Source organism: Macroventuria anomochaeta, assembly GCF_010093625.1.
Source record: "Macroventuria anomochaeta strain CBS 525.71 unplaced genomic scaffold BU25scaffold_21, whole genome shotgun sequence".
NCBI lineage: Eukaryota > Fungi > Ascomycota > Dothideomycetes > Pleosporales > Didymellaceae > Macroventuria > Macroventuria anomochaeta.
The window spans coordinates 350,210-366,810 of record NW_022985382.1 but is presented as its reverse complement, the minus strand read 5'-3'; the positions used below and the strand labels follow the sequence as shown (position 1 = coordinate 366,810).

At 52.3% G+C, this 16,601-nt stretch overlaps 6 protein-coding genes across 6 annotated transcripts; 3 read left to right on the top strand and 3 right to left on the bottom strand.

The window, feature by feature from the left end:
- Positions 1-4,302: 4,302 nt before the first annotated feature.
- Positions 4,303-5,060, top strand: BU25DRAFT_472139 (uncharacterized protein; the record flags this gene model as incomplete). Its single annotated transcript, XM_033710838.1, has 3 exons — positions 4,303-4,497; positions 4,550-4,674; positions 4,724-5,060. The coding sequence occupies 3 exons, from the start codon at positions 4,303-4,305 to the stop codon at positions 5,058-5,060; spliced, it is 657 nt and encodes a 218-aa protein (XP_033560616.1).
- Positions 5,061-5,995: 935 nt separating this feature from the next.
- Positions 5,996-7,156, bottom strand: BU25DRAFT_370265 (Cloroperoxidase; the record flags this gene model as incomplete). Its single annotated transcript, XM_033703946.1, has 2 exons — positions 6,479-7,156; positions 5,996-6,428 (listed from the first exon to the last, which is right to left on the bottom strand). Coding segments are annotated over exons 1-2 (1,098 nt in total), but the record flags the coding sequence as incomplete, so codon positions are not given.
- A 2,522-nt stretch (positions 7,157-9,678) lies between these two features.
- On the bottom strand, positions 9,679-11,769 carry BU25DRAFT_395191 (uncharacterized protein). Its single transcript, XM_033704778.1, has 2 exons — positions 10,509-11,769; positions 9,679-10,406 (listed from the first exon to the last, which is right to left on the bottom strand). Exons 1-2 carry the CDS (start codon positions 11,370-11,372, stop codon positions 9,849-9,851), a joined length of 1,422 nt encoding a protein of 473 aa, XP_033560614.1. The 5' UTR covers positions 11,373-11,769; the 3' UTR covers positions 9,679-9,848.
- A 30-nt stretch (positions 11,770-11,799) lies between these two features.
- Positions 11,800-12,922, bottom strand: BU25DRAFT_411816 (thymidylate synthase-like protein). Its single transcript, XM_033706646.1, has one exon. It carries the CDS (start codon positions 12,894-12,896, stop codon positions 11,850-11,852), a length of 1,047 nt encoding a protein of 348 aa, XP_033560613.1. The 5' UTR covers positions 12,897-12,922; the 3' UTR covers positions 11,800-11,849.
- A 176-nt stretch (positions 12,923-13,098) lies between these two features.
- Positions 13,099-14,896, top strand: BU25DRAFT_395183 (uncharacterized protein; the record flags this gene model as incomplete). Its single annotated transcript, XM_033704777.1, has 3 exons — positions 13,099-13,277; positions 13,325-14,081; positions 14,133-14,896. 3 exons carry the CDS (start codon positions 13,099-13,101, stop codon positions 14,760-14,762), a joined length of 1,566 nt encoding a protein of 521 aa, XP_033560612.1. The 3' UTR covers positions 14,763-14,896.
- A 253-nt stretch (positions 14,897-15,149) lies between these two features.
- BU25DRAFT_411814 (uncharacterized protein) lies at positions 15,150-16,513 on the top strand. The gene is made up of 2 exons (XM_033706645.1): positions 15,150-16,331; positions 16,392-16,513. The coding sequence occupies exons 1-2, from the start codon at positions 15,318-15,320 to the stop codon at positions 16,506-16,508; spliced, it is 1,131 nt and encodes a 376-aa protein (XP_033560611.1). The 5' UTR covers positions 15,150-15,317; the 3' UTR covers positions 16,509-16,513.
- Positions 16,514-16,601: the final 88 nt, after the last annotated feature.

The following is a 16,601-nucleotide window of genomic DNA, read 5'->3' as shown; positions in this document are numbered from 1 at the left end:
CTGTTTGTTTTACGGATCAGATATTGTATGGAAGGCTGTGTTCTTCTCCTTCTTGCTGCGCTTTGTCACCTTTCTAAGGTTGCTATTGCCTCCTTCATGGTTGTTGTCTCCTTCGTGGCTGTTGCCTTCGTGGTTGCGTGGCTCTCCCTTCTCCTTCCTTCATCAGCGCATGCAATCAGTGACATCTTGGCACCAATCAAAGCAATTCGTTTCCTTGGCGCGCGTCGTATTCGGCCAATAAATTCTCCCGCTCCTCTGCCATATCATGCGGATACATTGCTTGCTTCGTCACTTCGTTCCTCAGCTACGCGATAAAGGCTGTCCTCGCCTGCTTCCCGTTGTGATTTCTATACATATTTTCACCTACCCTCCAAGTGTCTGCGCCAAAGGTGGATACACCCAGATTCGATGTGCGAACTCTTTCTTTGTCGACAATACCACGAAGCAAACGGACAAGCTGTGCTCCTTGTCACTCTGACCCTTACTCTTCCTCAAGATTTGAGGTCCACGAATACAGTTTTTGAACTCTCCATGATGCACTACTGTTTCTATACCCTAGCTTTTCGAATTTAACTTACGATTAGGCCATGTGCTTGGGACTGAATCGAATTTGCGAATCCAAACGGTCATGTCTGCTCTGCTGCTCCGTTCAGAAGAAGTCACGGACGCGAAAAATGTTTTGGAGCCAGCAGACCTTGCACCCAGCTTTACTTCCTTCTCTGTATCTATACTGCGGTTACAAAAATTCAGAAGACGTCAACTGCATGTTTTCGTCTGACATTTCGGAAGTATCACAAGGATGATTGTGTCGATTTATCTGCTTCCCTGGAATGAACATGACTGGAAGACATGGGAGTGCTCTTGCCAGCTGCTTCACACGGGTGGGAGGATGTGAAGTTCCGCGCTGCTTTCTCTTCTTCCCTCTTGCATTGGACCCTGAAAGAAAATGGTACAAAAATGTGCCATCAAGGGATATGCCTCTGCTCTCTTTTCGAGAACGGGCATTATCACCTAACATGAAGTCCCAAGAAAGTCACATTGGGACGCATACACAACCTTCTGTTCTCTCTGATCGAAAGGCCGGAGAAGTACGAGTATGTGCAACGCTGTTCCTGGAGTTGTTTCGGTCACTTCAACACGTAGATTCTATAAAATGTTGCGGTATCAGCTGGTCCGTACGAGACCCAATTACCCTTGGTTAGACTGTTATGGACTAGCACATTGCAGGGCCAGTATATAGTCGCCTTCTCCAAGCTAGATAGCAATTCAGCGCAGTCTTCCATCGACCCGATAGTCCTACGTTATCGTGTACCGTAGCTATCAGTATACCACAGCGGCCCACGCCGCCGCATATTTACTATGGATCAGCTTTGAACGTGCCATTCTGACTTTGCTGTCCGAGTCCATGATCGCCAGAAGGAACCGGAACGATAACTAAACGCTCTTGCAGGTGCATTCCGGGTGGCCATATCAAGATTTTGAAGATATTCGGCTCACTCGGGAGTCCAGGCAGCGTGGCTTTAGATTTGCAATCGATCCGAAGTCGACGCCAGCAGTTTGAACTCGTATACAAAGCTGCTTCAGAAACTTTTGAATGAGCTAGTTTGGGTTATGCTTGCCTGATATGTTTGTTCAAGTTGCTTGAAAATGGTGTTGGGCTTCTTGCAGTTCGCAACGGGACAGATGAGAGTTCCACTATTTCGGACGCTTAACATCCCTAATGTCAAGACACTGTTATTAAAGCATCTCACAGCCCTTTGCTTATTACCCAGAGCGGTCGAGCAAGCTCGGGGTGTGCATCTCCAAGGTGACGCAAGAACTCGGCCTCGGTACTGAAAAGCACCGTAGAAACGAGGCACTCAGCGACGGGACAGTGGTCGAAAGCTTGACTGACTTTGTCATCATGCTCCTGGCGTGCAATATGTGCGAGCAAGACGCTTATAGCGTCCGTCGCATCCTGGCAGCCAGTAAGGGAGCATGGCTCATCCCGAAGCAGACATTGACCGCAAGCGCTCATACTTTCTGCAGGTAGCTCGAGGTCTGAAAGGTAGACAATACAAGTTGCGCCACGCAACATGCAGTGTATGCAAGGAGAGGGGGCAGGCCAGCCATACCTAGTTTCAATAAGCCGCGCATGGGCGAGCTGAGTTTTTCTCTCAACGTTAAGATGATGCCCAGCCTCGTCGATTACCAATCTTCTTCTGACCAGCGTTTTGGTTCAGGGCTGCGATGAAGTCTCTTTCCACCGGTATGTCTTGTCTACACAATTCCTGTCGTAACGTCATCGTTGAGGACTCTGCACCAGCCATTGTTGTGATTGTTGCAGCCATCTGTCACAAAATTTGTCGGCTTTTCGCGCTCTTTATTTCCGGAAGACATGGCCAGGTGTTCAGCTTGCAAGATCTGTCGTAGGCATTGTCATGCGAGTCTTTCACTTCTAAGCGTTGATCACCGTCGATATGGGCTGGGATTTGGCGAGTTGCTCATGCAGGATATGCGGTTTCATGCCCGCATCTGTAGTGATTGAGTCTTGCTGGCGGGGAGCTTGCAACGCAGGTAGATGGCGCTGTGCTTTCAGTTTGGCTTCGCCAGGTAGTAATTGCACATCTATTCTCTTCAAAGTGGGCAAAAAGGTAAAGTTTCTTTACTCCAGGTCCATCTGATTCGAAGTACGCTCCACTGTCCCAAAGCGGTGGAAGCGCTTTGCCCTCACATACTTCATTTTCGAGACGAAAATGCATGCTCCGTTACCAAAGATTTTTAGATAGGATGCGAAACGTTAAGGCCTTGAATTGCTGCAATTGTAAGTACTAAGCAAAGGAGTCGGCGACGTAACACGTACTTTGTAAGTTTGGTCGAGCTTTCCTGATACCTAATCGTTAATGCTTTCGGTTTGGAATTCGCGGAGTAAGATCGTTAAAATTGCCATTGCATTTTCGAGTAAGTGTGGCACTATGATAGTGTGCGTTGCAAAAGTCTGTGACCCCCCCTAATTTTGGGTCATAACAAAAACTAAGGCAGGGTAGTATGGGTCAGGGGCAGCCTAGAGGTATATATGTGGGCTCTCACACGTGCCAGACCCTGGCCCAGACCTTCACCGCCACTCGGAGGCGCTGCTGCTACCAAGCTTAGGATCACATACATCATTGTTGTCATCATTCCTACCACCTCACCGCCACCACAACATCCTTTAAGATCCTTCAGCCTAGTTACCGTCAGCAATTAGGCCAGTATTTACCCTTTACCAGACTCAGCTTATCAATGCGAGTAGAATGGTATACATATTGCCATGTTACTCAGGCAACAGGAGTATGGTATTGTACATGTCTAAAATCAGGGGGGGCCACAGACTTTTGCAACGCACCAATACTGCTCAACAATTGTATATTCCAATGATTTGGAGGAAAGGAATCGTTCTCTAACACCCCGTACTGTGCGTACAATACTTGATATTCTAAGGTGGATCAACGTATACGCGCCAGTGAGGTTGGTATGGGTGCTGTTTACAATACTGTGTACGCCACATGGTGGAGCCAATCAGACTGCCTACAGCGGGCCCACATTGAAGACGTTACCTTCCTTTACGATCTCTGCTCCCCCACAAAACAACAACCAGCACTTTCATGAAAACATCAGCAAGAAACGATTTGCGGGAGTTCCTGGCGCTGTCCTTGATCTAGAGAGGCTTAATATGTTGATTTCAGTCTCGACTTGAATTGCCAGGCCCTGACCCACTGTCACATTATTGAATTCCCCAGGGCCGCTGCAGGGAAAGTATCATCGTCATGGAGTATTAGCGTCGAACGTTCTCTCAATACGATCACCCCGCAAGCTTCAAAACCAGGCTCGAGATCGCATTGCAGCAAGGTCGAACGTTGCATGGCTGGTGTCTGTCAAGACATGTATCGACATATGGGACATGAGCCTATTCGAGGTTCACCTCAGGCATTGGTGGTAGCTTCGATGTAGTTACGAGTACCTTGGAACTCCATTTCGATGTCCTCTTTCGGACAATGTGTCTCCCATGGAGACAAGACTCACAATTCACTTCTCCTAGACGGATAGGCATCTGTGAAGTGTGCACCGGGCACGGTCACGACAACGATGACAACGACGCGGGGTGCACGAGATATTATCATAGCGGCTCCAATACGATTTACGAACCATGGATGTAGTTATGCAGGCCCTCATAGCCTCCCAAGAATGGGATGAACAGATTGTCTATAAAATCCCCCCACCTCCCTCAAGGCACCAGCCCTCTTCACATATCTTTACGAATCCACACACACGCATCTCATCAACATGTACGCAGAACTCATCACTGCCGCTCTTGCGCTCACGCCTACCACTCTCATTCCTCGTCAAACGAGATTAAATTGCCCTGCCACCATCTCCTGCCCAGCCAACAATGGCTGCTCGTCAACAGCAGCCAATGGAGCTGCCTTCCAGCTGAAGTGCACGACCAACTTCAACGGCCCTGTCATTGCGGTCAACCAGGTCAATCAATGTACAGGCACGATTATGCTTCATCAATAATAACACATCACAGGCAGCGACCTTTGCTAAATGCATCACTGCATGCTCAGTTACCTCCGGATGCAAGGGCCTGAACTACAAGGGAGAATTCTGCTACCTCCTCGGCAACACCATCAACGTCGGTCCCACTGTCTCTGTGTAAACCTCCTCAACCCCAAGTGCAGTACCTCTCACTCACAGTTCATAGCTCCAACGTCAACGCTGCAACCCAGACCCGCCCCGCCACCATAGCCTCACCTACCGCTGGCTCATCCATCTGCACCACTGCCATCACCTGCCCTGCGACCGACGGCTGCCAGTACACCTCGAACAGCAAGACATTCTACACTCGCTGCGGCTTCGACTTTTACGGCGGTGACATGGCGGATGGTAACAGCAAGGTTGCGAATATGAAGCGGTGTGTTGATAAGTGTGCGACTACAAAGGGCTGTGTAGGTGTGAGCTTCAGTACTTCGACCAAAACGTGTTACTTGAAGTCCGTTCTCCAGCCTGCCGTGTACAGCAGCAACACGAACGGTATGTGACTATCCACGGTGATGATGTTCACGATGCTGATATGATTGTAGCCGCGTACCTTGCTGGCCAGTAAGGTATGGTAAACCGTGCTTTGACAAGAGCCATGTTCTCCTCTTGCGGGCGGGACTTATCGATCCAACTCTCATTGTTGCTCATGAGACCATGGTTCTACTTCTGAGCATCCAAATATGTATGGCTGTAGGGAAAGGCACGGTCTATCAACATGTACGGCACTTTGTGGTAAGGAAGCACGTGGGGACAATTCGTGCCGGAGTTTGTATAGACGCCTTGACAGTGTAACTCGATTGGAAAATACTAAGATGTTTTGCCACTCGTATGCACACTTGCACGATACTCGTTTCCTCCGCTCTTGCACGCAGGACGTTGTACGTGAAAACGTATTTATATTCATATGTGTTGATGATTTCGAACTCTCGCTAATGAGCGCACTCATATTTGTACCGCTTCAAGAGGGGTAGGGAACCGGTACGGGATAAGGGTTGCTTGCCGCAGTACCAACCTTGGGGCTGTTCAGGCAAAAGGGCACTTTGTTGGTGTTGAAGTCACCGTAGGTATTCGTACCAGCCGCGCACTGATCGACACCATTCTGCATCCTGTTCAGGGTGCAAGGACTTGGCTTCGGATATCCGGGGAAGGTGGTCGCAATGGCCTGCGAGGGGGGCGCGCCAGTTGGTGTCGGGCAACCGAACGAATCGAATGCAGCGTTTACGGCGCTCAGTGCGCCGAAAATGGAGTTGAGAATGTTTCCGAACTCAGAGATGAAGTTGCCGTAGACGGCCTGCTGGATGGCGCATATGACGCCCTTCTGAGTCGTGCCACCGTAAGTGCCCTTGCCACCGAAGTCGGACAGCCCGTAGCCACCAGCGAAGGCACCGCCAGAGCCGGTATTGGCGCCAAAGAGAATGGGGTTCTTCATCTGAGCGGCAGCACCTGTGTAGAGGGTGATGATGCCGTCGATACCCTCAGACAGCAGCATGGGGTATGCGCGACGGTACCAGCCCTGAGGAGGAATCTGCTCGGGAACGTATGCCTTGAATGAACCATCGGCATTGAATGAAGCACCAAGGAAGGAGGCAATTGATGCTTCGTTGGCGACACCACCAGCGCCGATGGTGCCGTTCGAGAAGAAACCAGGGATGAAGTAGGTAGCGCCGATGACGAGCGCAGCCTGAGGAGGGAAGAAGTAAAAGTATGGGTTCTTCAAGCGAGAGTTCTGGTATTGGTTGGCAAAGTGGCTGGTCACGGCCTTGACGTTGTATTGGCCACCGCCAACCATCATTGCCTGGTTCTTCAGATCCATGAAGACGTCCTTGTTCAAGTTGTGGTTATCACCGTTGCAGAGATAGAAGTCGCACCTGAATTCATGTCAATGAGGCAGTCCGTATGAGCAGAGAAGGTGACTGACCTTGTCCCAGAAGCATCTCCCTCTTTGAACCTCAAATGGCCACTCAACCCAGTCTCTGTTCCGAGTGCGGCACCGAGTAGGCCCACAGAGTTGGTGCGAGCATCTGCACCACCGATGGAATAAGTCATGCTGGGAATGTCACCAGCGAAAATAAGTGAGCCACCAGCAAGGAAGGCCGAAAGGTCGGCTCCCATGTTGAAGAGTTGAGCGCTGGCTGTGATGGTCTGCGCGACTGTGACTATTCCATTGCGAGGAATGTAGCCGTGGTTGGCAAGAGTATTAAGACCCGGGCAGGCTCCTCGCTGGTCAGTCGACTCAGGGTTTTGGTAGGGGTATGCTGCCTCAGGGAACTTCTTCAAACCTGCGACTGTAGATGGAAAGAAGTCACCCATAGGGTGCGGCCTGCAGTTTGAGGTTTGTCTTTTGTCGACACCCGCAGGTGTGGCATCTTCGCATTCTTCTGTCGCGTTGTAGTTGGCAAAGAAGTCGTCCCTCTCCTTGACTTGCTTCTGGTAGAGATCATTGATCAGGGTTGAGAGCTCGGGGTCTCTCTTGATGATATCCAGACCACGCTTCATGTGTTCCTCCTTGAAGTCAGCAGATAGCCAAGGGAAGGCAACGGCGCCGAACCCTAGAAGGGTAGAGAGAACAAGAGAAGTCTTCATGCTGATCACCGAGTGTAAGTGAAGCGTGAAGATGCCGTTACGTTCCTTCCGAAAGGTCGTCTTAAAGACATCGCTCGCAAAGGAAGGGGGTGTAACACTTGAACGCCGCTTACGGAGACATGATCGAGTAGACGTCACTTTTTGATAGCAATCTTATGACCATCTCGAGCCCCCGGACTTCAATAGCGTGGAAGGACGTTAGGTGCAGGTAACGGTCCAACTAGCCGCAGGCCGAGAAGAAGCGAAGACGCACCTTGCAAGTCATGTTGTGAGGTACCTGACAGGCAACTGCCCTGATCCGGCAAGATGTCTCGCGCATCCCCACGGTAGCATGGTTGCCTTTCTTCGTTCTTTGACAGTTCATCAACGAAGCGACTTAATTCAATGCAATGCCAGAGCCTTCCAAACCCTTCAACTCTAGCTACACAATGGACAAGGGTTAACGCCACGACGTTTTCAGCTCAACACTCGTGAGCCTAGGACCATACTGATAGCACCGGTCTTTGCTGCGATCTACTCCTCAGGCCATAAGCTTCGTTTGCGTCATGGTGCGGGCAAGCCGTCGCCCAAGTTTATAAGTCGAGCTCTCCAGAGCTGGCGATCAGCCGCTGACAGGACAATTCCTGAGACCGCGTAGTAACCTAGATGACTCCATTGGTTGAAGCATGCGGCCCTGGAACATGGGTATCAACCTTTGCGGTAATGGAAATATTGAATTCTGCTCCACACGGCACAAATCAAGGTCGATGGGCTCCAAATCCGGGTTGCCTCAGCGGCGGTGAAGCGGGGATATCTTCCGATGTGGCTGCTATCGTCATGAGGCTTGAGAGTGGGCTTGTCAGAACCCTGGTCCCCGAGGGCTGGCGAGCTAAGGTCGACAGCTGCAAGCACAAAGGACTGGTCTGCGTCTCACGATTGAGGCGTCTTGTGACCCTAAGGCATCAGTCAATCAGCTCCCGTAGTTCTGCGTTGTCAGAGTATGTTAGACCGATGGATGAAAATCTATTGAAGGTGTGGTGGTGATAATCAGGGGTGTGGTACACGGTCCGCCACGTGGGGCTAGCTCATGCATGGATCGTCTAGCGCTGTGGCTCTCCCGCACGCTGCTGATCTCTTCCAAGATTCCGTCATCTTTGCAAGGCTGGCTCCAGACACACGGGTCTAGATCATCGAGCATGCGGAGGCGATTTAATACCTCCGTGCTGGTGAGGTCTTGGAACATCCCTCAGTCGCCACTGACCGCAGCGCAAATGTCACCTAGACCCGAGGCTCACTGCCTGAGTTTTGTCCACGGGTCGATGCTGCAGTAGCTCATGATGAGGAGATCAACCAATCTCCTCGGTAATCCTTGAACTTATGAACACTGAATGATTGCTGCTGATGATTTCCAGCTCTGTCTTCTCCTCATTGAATTGAAGTCTTCCACGGCCGCGCCAGCAGTTCCTTATTACCGGTTCCACTCTCACGAGTTCCTATCGAATACCAAAGATCGATAACCAGCTGAAACATAAGCCTGCCAGAATGTGAGGCATCCGAGGCGCCCTCTCTTATAACCTTAACCAAAGTCGCGTCGAGGCTGTGTAGTTGCTCGCCTTCTTCGGCCAACCACCACCAGAACTATATCTTAACAGGACGAGAACATCGAATACCTTGTAGCCCGCTCCATTTGCTTGCGTGTAGTTTGCCACTACAGAGACCGAGTGAGAGTCTGTGAAGTATAGTCGATGCGCAGAATGCGACCTCCATCGTCGTGTACCTTCAAAAAGGATTTTTTGGTATCTGGTTCCCGCGAACTGGCGAGCTGAGGTTGACGGTCGAAAGAAATCTGAAGCTGACTCAGTACCTGTGGCCGGGAACCCATATTTTCGGTCGCCTATGTTGGCAACAATCATTCACACTCATTCGTACCTCAACACCGCTTCGTACCATCTCCTTCCCACCTTCGCGGTTCCTCTATCCCAATGTTCACCATCTCCGCAACCGCCTTTCACCGATTGCTTAAGCAAACCCCTTCAGTACCGATTTCTTCTTCCGCATCGGCATCGCCCTCCTCCCCTCCATCCTCAGCATCATCCTAACCCACACGCTCGTTCCCAAACGGCGTTTCCGCCCTGTCCTAACCCAATCGCTGGTTGTCTTCTGTCTATACCCCTCATGTTTCACATTCAACCTAATCATCGTGTACTCCAACGAGTCATGGATGGACAACAATCGACGCCTGGCAACGAATATGCTACGGTGAGATGGCGCTGCAGGGGTTGTTGATACTGCTCTGAGCTGGACTAGCTATTTGTAGCTCTATTGCTGTGCATAAGTGGAGGGGTGTAAAGGCTAAGGTTAGACTGAGGATGGTGGTTAAGGAGAAGTTGGAGTTGAAGGGTGTTGGGGAGGAGAGGAAGGATAGTAAGGATGTTGATGTTGAGAGGGATGGGCTCGGAGACGGGTCGGTGAAGAGCTGCTCGATGATGTTTGTCTGAGGTGAACGGCTTAACGATTGATGGAAATGATAGGATGAGGGGATTGCTGTGCCGGCTTATGAATCGTATGAGGAAGTAATGTGTAATGTATAGTACGTAAACCGTAAACCCTAATGTCTGTACCCGAACCAGATCTCTAGGACGCCACCATTCCGAAAGGCCTCGCTGATGCGTCAAACCAAAGACCACAGAGGCCATCAAAGGTCTACGTCAACGTGGGGGTGTCACCTAGAAGAGACGGTCCAGACCGTTGTTGACAATGTTTTGGAACTCCACACGACGTCTACCAGCGATGCTCTTCCTGTAAGGCTTCGCTTCAGCGGCAATGTAGTACGGCTCGACCTTGACATAAGCATCGAGACCCAGAAAGCCCATGAGAACATCGTTCATGAGATCGACAGCCTCTTCATCCTGTGCCGAATCGTGCCAGTGAATTGTAACTTCGCTGAGGTTTGGAGCTTGCGCAAGGATACCGGTTACAAAGATGGCTCGTTGACGAAGCAGAGCCGGAAAGATGGCACCTGCACAGTCATCTTGCTCAGAGCGAAGCCATGTAGTGTCCCAGACGAACGTGACTTCGACCTTGCGGATGTCCTCCATGGGTGAGAAAGCGGCCTCGGTGATCTGACTGAACGCCTCCTCGAAAAAGCTAGTGTGAGCGAAGCTGCCTGTAGCTTCAATGCGGAGGACGGCGACGTCGTAGAACCAGCTCTTAGCCTCGGCGTTGAGTTGTTTCGAGGCGAGCAAGAGCTCGACAGGTGGAGGGCAGTGCGTTATGCGCATGAACTGTTGTTGACGTACCTAGTCAGTAAACTTTTCCCGTTCGAATCCCGCGAAACACTTGAGAGCTGAATAACACTATCTGCTTTCAAGCTCTTCGGCACGTACCTGTGGGATGTGGCGCCACTTCCTATGGGCTGTAATGACAGGCGCTGGATGGCAAGGTTGCGCTGCTCTTGCTGCAGTGTCTGCATCACCATCTTCCTTGGCTATCTCCTCATCGCTGTCGCCATCAGCGTCCTCGTTACCGCCTTCGTTCCCATCTTCGCCGTCCGCCTCAACATTTTCCTCTTTGGCTGTGACATCATGAGCATCGTAGTACTCTTGGTCATGCGTTTGCGTTGCAGCTGAAGTGGGCGCTGAAGCTACGGTCGTTGAAGCTTGCACTGTGGCCAATGCTGCGGCGTTGGCTGCAGTTGTAGTATCTTGAGCCGCAGTTGCTGAATCCTGTTGGTCTTGCGTCGTGGATTGTGAGCTTGTTAGAACTGAAGCAGTTGACCCTTGAGCGTTGGCTGGAACTGTAGGCGTCGAAGCCACAGTAACGGCGTTGCTGTGGGCTATATCCAACTCTGCGTCTTGCTCTGCAGCCTCAACTTCAACCTCATCGCTCTCCTCTTCTTCAGCGTTATTTTCGCTACCGTCTTCGTCTGGATTCTCGTCACTGTCTCCCTCCTCGCTCTCTTCCTCGCTGTCCTCGTCGCTGTCCTCGTCGCTGTCCTCATCGTCCTCGCTGTCGTCGTCCTCATGCTCCTCATGCTCGAACTGGTCCCCCTCGTAGACCACTCGCGGCGCGCTCGTGTTAGGGTTCTGCGCCGCCAACTGTGCAGTCTTCTCCTTCACCTCCTTCTTCTCGAACCAATAACGCAAAAGCTTCTCAGGCTGCGCATCACGAATGGCGACGTACCCGAAAATCTGGTGTCGCACTTCGAGCGGTATGTTCATGAGCGTCAGCGGTTGATTATCAGACGGCATGATTGCGGTGTGAAGCTGCAGCCGCGGCAGTGGTGGTGGTGTTGTGTTGGAGAGAGGAGTGAAGGTGAGTCGTCGCACAGCGCGGGGAAATAGCGGAGAGGGTTCGAGCTGTTGTATAGGCGAGGGCGCGTTTGTCGTCACGTGGGTGGGTCCAGTCCTTAAGTGAAGGTGAGGTGGGTGCCCTGCTGCCTGGAGGAGAGCGCCTTGTGGGGCAGACTCGCAGGACAGCGAGACTGCAACCGTGAGAGTTCGTGCGTGAGTTCAGATCGGGGCGTGAAAAGACGTCTGCGAGTGGTTGTCCTCAGGCATGATGATAGGCGAAAGAAAGTGGTACTTTAGGGTGTTCGAGTTGGTCGCGCCTGCTGTCCCTCATTTACTCACATAAGTACCAACACAGGCGCGCCACCCTGATCTAAACATCTTGATTCGTACAGTCGTATATACATGTCTAATTAGCTACTTCAAGGAATGTGTACACTATACACTCATCTTCATTGCGATAGCTCCGTGTGGCTTGTACCCAAGAACCTCCAGCTCTTCAGTCTTCCATCCGTCGATACTGCCGCCTGCTTCCCTGTTGATCTTGAGGGTAGGGAAATCGCGCGGTTCCCTTTCGATCTGCACCTTTACCGCGTCTACATGGTCGCAGTATACATGACTGTCGCCCATTGTATGTGTGAAAGTGCCCGGTGTCAGATTGCAGACGTGTGCCAGCATGTGCGTCAGCAACGCATATGATGCAATGTTGAACGGCACACCAAGTCCCATATCGCACGAGCGCTGGTATAACAGCGAATGCAGGACGCCCCTCGGCTTCTCTGTCTCGCTTTCCTTCTGCCGTGGGAATGAGACGTAGAACTGTGCGAACATGTGGCACGGCGGAAGAGCCATCCTCTTCAAGTCCGCAGGGTTCCATGCGCTCAAAATGATCCTTCGATCGTACGGGCGATTCTTCAGCTTTTCGATGACTTCTGCCAGCTGGTCCACGCCTTGCCCAGTGTAGTCTGCATCGTGCCCCTTATAATCTGCACCAAAGTGCCGCCATTGGAAGCCGTAGACTGGCCCTAGATCTCCCTCCTCATGATGCGATAGCCCTACACTGTCGAGGTAGGTACGCGAGCCGTTGCCGTTCCAGATGTTTATACCAGCCTCTTGAAGTGACTTATAATGTGTGGACCCGGCGACGAACCAAAGAAGTTCGCCGATCACGGCGCGCAAGAAAACGCGTTTTGTTGTGAGAAGGGGTAGAATGAGTTCTGGCGGTGCAGCGGGGTTGGAGGAGGGTCGAGATAGACTGAACTTCATTTGCGCAGGGGCAAAGATCGAATATGTTCCTGTCCCTGTGCGATCCGGACGGTGCTCGCCGTTGTTGATAATTTCACGAATCAGGTTAAGGTACTGGTATTCCTCATGAGAGGGGTCGGCCTTCGCTGTGCCGTTTGTTGGTTGGCTTGGCTTGGTGACATTTTGGGTCTCTGGTGGAGGTGTGGCCGAAATGACAGGCTCAAGTACTGAAGATGCCATATTGTCTGTATGTCTGTGAGGTGTATGACTGTGACTGAAGTGTGAGAGCGCTGCCAAATTGAAATGTCGCGAGACGCGTCAGGGTCCAGCAGGCGCGACTGCGCGACTGGTTCTTGCAGCTGCCCGGACAAAGTGGGTCTAACCGCGTCGGCTTGGCCGCAAAACAACAGGGCATCAACATCTAAACTGTCGGTACCTCACGATGTCTGAAGAACAAGCAGCTCACCACTTACTAAATGTCTTAGAAGAGAGGGGGCTTGATGTTGATCTCGACAAGATCCTCCTAGGCTTCGAGGACGAGGATACGAAAGGGGAAGCTGCGGTATGGGTACACGAATACCTGAATGAGGAAACATTATTGACAAAAGAAGAACTGGAGTTGTTGGTACTCGCCATCAGCCCTTGAGGCCCGTTCTGACACACAGCAGATACCAGACGTTGAAACGGAAAGGTCTTTCGCACCAATATGAGAGCGAAGGTGAACCGATCCGCCCAATCCTGGACCATGAGATTGCATCCGCCATCGAGTCTTTGCAAAGCTCGACTGCTGCCATTGAAGAGCAATGCAGAGTACTGGAAGCACAAAGAGATGCCCTAATGAGATTAAAGGTCCTCGACAAGCCCAATCTGGATGTTGACCATGCGCGCAACGAAAAGAGGAGGAAAGAGGGGCAAGAGAAGGCACGGCTGGACGTTGCAATAGACGATGTCTCAACCGCCATAGCCGAGCAGTTAGCGGATGTCCGGCGAGACATCGAAGCGGAGAAGTCAGCACTAAAGAGCTATGTTGCTGAACGCCTAGCTTCTGATGATCAGATTCTAAGCCGGCTCCCAAATATCGTCTCTACGATCGTCACCAAGGTTGAGGCCAGCGAAGATGAGAAATCCATGGGGCAGTGGTGCAAGGCTATCATCTCCTTCCGAACAGCTGAGATCAAGGCCCGAGTTGACACAGTTTACCTGAATAGCTTGGCTGAGAAAGCGAATGGCGATCTGCCAGGTGAATCAGATGATGAGCTCCAGGAACGGAAGCAAGCACTGCAAGCTGAAATGGAGGAGTTGCACGCAGAAGTCGCCTCGATTTCAGAGATGGTAGTCGAACACGAGCTACAAAAGCCAATGGTCGACGTCAAAGAGCGTAAAGAGAAAGAGCGGACACTAGCACAGACAGCTTGGCTGAACTATGTACGCTCTCACAATGATCTTTCCACGGCCACCAAATACTGACAACCTCAGGTATTATCGACGCTCGATTACATGGGCAAGCGTCTGGACATAGTCCGTGCATCTTCCACAGACGTAGACGAGTTTCAACATGCCATAGCCCACATCAGCGAAGCAGCCTCGAAACGCATGCCAGATGTACATGCCCAACGTCCAACACCAGTCAAGAGACGAACATCATCCGTGCCTCTGTCGGCTTTCACACCGATGACAAAGCTCAAGCCTACGACGTCTCTGGATCTCCCTGCAGCACTCCAAGACGCACTTCGTCACGCCGGCATATCGTTCAGTCACGACACTCTGGAAGCACTTCAGGACGCGCTCATTCAAGCTCAAAGTGAGCGACAGAAGAAGGCTAAAGAGCACTTCCAGGCTACAGCTACAACTACCCACGAACAAGTTGCTGAGCGCTCAAGCAAGGCTGATCGCGACCTCAGGATAATCATGGATGCTCTGTTTGCGCACATTCCGTTCCAGCAAGTCAGCTTGACAAATCCCAAGCTGGAGGCGCAATTGAAGGCTATGGACAGCGAGCTCGATCACAAAGACCGTGAGCTGCTCGAAGCAGAGGGCAACGAGCTCAGCCTCAGCGATCCCAAGGTCAGGGCTTTCATCGCAAAGTATGGCAGGCAGGGGAGATAGTGTGTGGTGTGGTGGTGAGCTAGTGAGCAGGGTACTAGGGGAACCTGAGCCGTAAAAGTGGAGCTAGGGCTACTAGCGCGGTTGATGTGTTGTTCGAGCTGTCAACACGGCGCTGTAATGGTGCATAACCAGGGTGTTTATAGAGCAATTCAGTAGTAACAGAAGCAGCGACGCATAGTAGCATCAAGCCCATTTCCACATGCAGATCTACATGCAGTCTAAAAGCCTGCTAGGATTCAGGAGGAACCTCGGACGGGTCGTATGGAGGATAGCTCTGGTGTTCCTCGCATCGTGATAGGCTAGTGCCATGCAGGTCATCCTGGACCATCCCCAGCCATCTCCCAAGCAAAACACAGGAGCAGCTGAGGTGACAACAGAGCGCCCTCTCCACAACACCCTTCGCACATCGCCCCAGACGTGCACGGGATGCACCCGCGAGGCCTCTGCAGCTCCCGAGGCAGTTACACCACCCATTGAGCTCTTGATACCCTTTGATACCCTTGATACCCTCGATACCCCCTTCCCGCCCGCTCCCACGCCCTCCCGCTCACCGCCATGGCGAAAGGAGAGCTCTTTGCGTTCGGCACGGCGGCGGCTGCCCTCGGCGGCGCATACAAGCTCAGCGAGTTCCTGTATAAGGCGAAGCGCTTGCGTGATGTCGGTCCCTCCAACGCTGTCTACGTGCGCATCATCGGCCGTGTGCGCTCCGACCTCGACGAAGTGAGGCGCCTGCTGTCCGTCCGCGAAGTCCACGATGCCCTCGAATCCAACCCAGAGAAGTCCAAGTGGGTCTACGGCTGCATGCGTGACGTGCGCGGGGCCCTGGAGAATATCACGCCGCACACAGAGCGCGTCGGTGGTGATATCGAGGAGGGCCGCCGTGTTGGTGTCCGTCACCGTGTCTACTGGCTGCTCAGCGAGAAGGAGAAGCTGGAGAACAGGGAGAAGGAGCTCGCCATCGCCCATGCCAGTCTGACCGAGGTCATTGGCTTCCTGTCAGGCCTCGAGCCGATCGAGGCGCCCAAGCAGAAGCACCAGAAGGAAGAGAAGACCAGAGACACCCACATCGACATCGACATCAGACGTGAGGCCCCCACCAAGCACACCGAGCACGTCAAGCGCGACGTCTGGATCGAGCGTGATGGCCCTGTTCCCCCTCGCTATGAGGAGCGCCGCGACATCTACATCGACGAGCGCGGCCCGCGACACTTCGACGACCGCGGCGACCAACACCAGCGCGATCTCGACTTTGAGCGCTACGACCCCGCCGACCCACGCTACCAGCAACACACCACCGAGCGCTTCGAGCAGCACGACCAGTACGAGCGCCGCGCCCCTCACCCAGATGACCGCCACTACGCCCAGGCGCCTCTCGGCCGCCGTCCAGAGTCATTTGAAGACCGCGTCCCCGAGCGCGACAGCTGGATGCAGAGCTCTGCAAACCACGGCTACGGTCCGTACGGCGCGCAACAATACCAACGTAGGTTCCGGGGCGACGCCGGCTTTGGAGATGAAGAAGTGCTGAACCCGCAACCAGTGCCTCCCAACCAGCAATACTCCGAGCGCGAGGTAAGATCATACCCACGATCCAAGATGTGAGGATACTGGGCTTTGGCTGATTGGGCGCAGGTGTGGGTCGAGGAGAAAGAAGATTATCGGTTCGACGAGTACGGAAACAGATTGCCTGACAGGTACTTCAGACCTGAATATGCGTCTGTGCCTAGGCCGTACAAGAGCAGGATGTAGATATGTGAGACGGTATGATATTCTGGATGTAATGAGCTTTTGTGTTTTTGTATATGCCCACCCGCCATATCGAAGCTTGAATGGTGGAACAAG

Excerpts from the sequence above, each read along its gene's own strand:
- BU25DRAFT_395191 (XM_033704778.1), bottom strand. The coding sequence starts at position 11,372 with ATGCCGTCTGATAATCAACCGCTGACGCTCATGAACATACCGCTCGAA. Across the intron at positions 10,407-10,508 it reads AGTGGCGCCACATCCCACAG|TTCATGCGCATAACGCACTG; the intron begins GTACGTGCCGAA and ends CGTCAACAACAG.
- BU25DRAFT_411816 (XM_033706646.1), bottom strand. The coding sequence starts at position 12,896 with ATGGCATCTTCAGTACTTGAGCCTGTCATTTCGGCCACACCTCCACCA.
- BU25DRAFT_411814 (XM_033706645.1), top strand. The coding sequence starts at position 15,318 with ATGGCGAAAGGAGAGCTCTTTGCGTTCGGCACGGCGGCGGCTGCCCTC. Across the intron at positions 16,332-16,391 it reads AGCAATACTCCGAGCGCGAG|GTGTGGGTCGAGGAGAAAGA; the intron begins GTAAGATCATAC and ends GATTGGGCGCAG.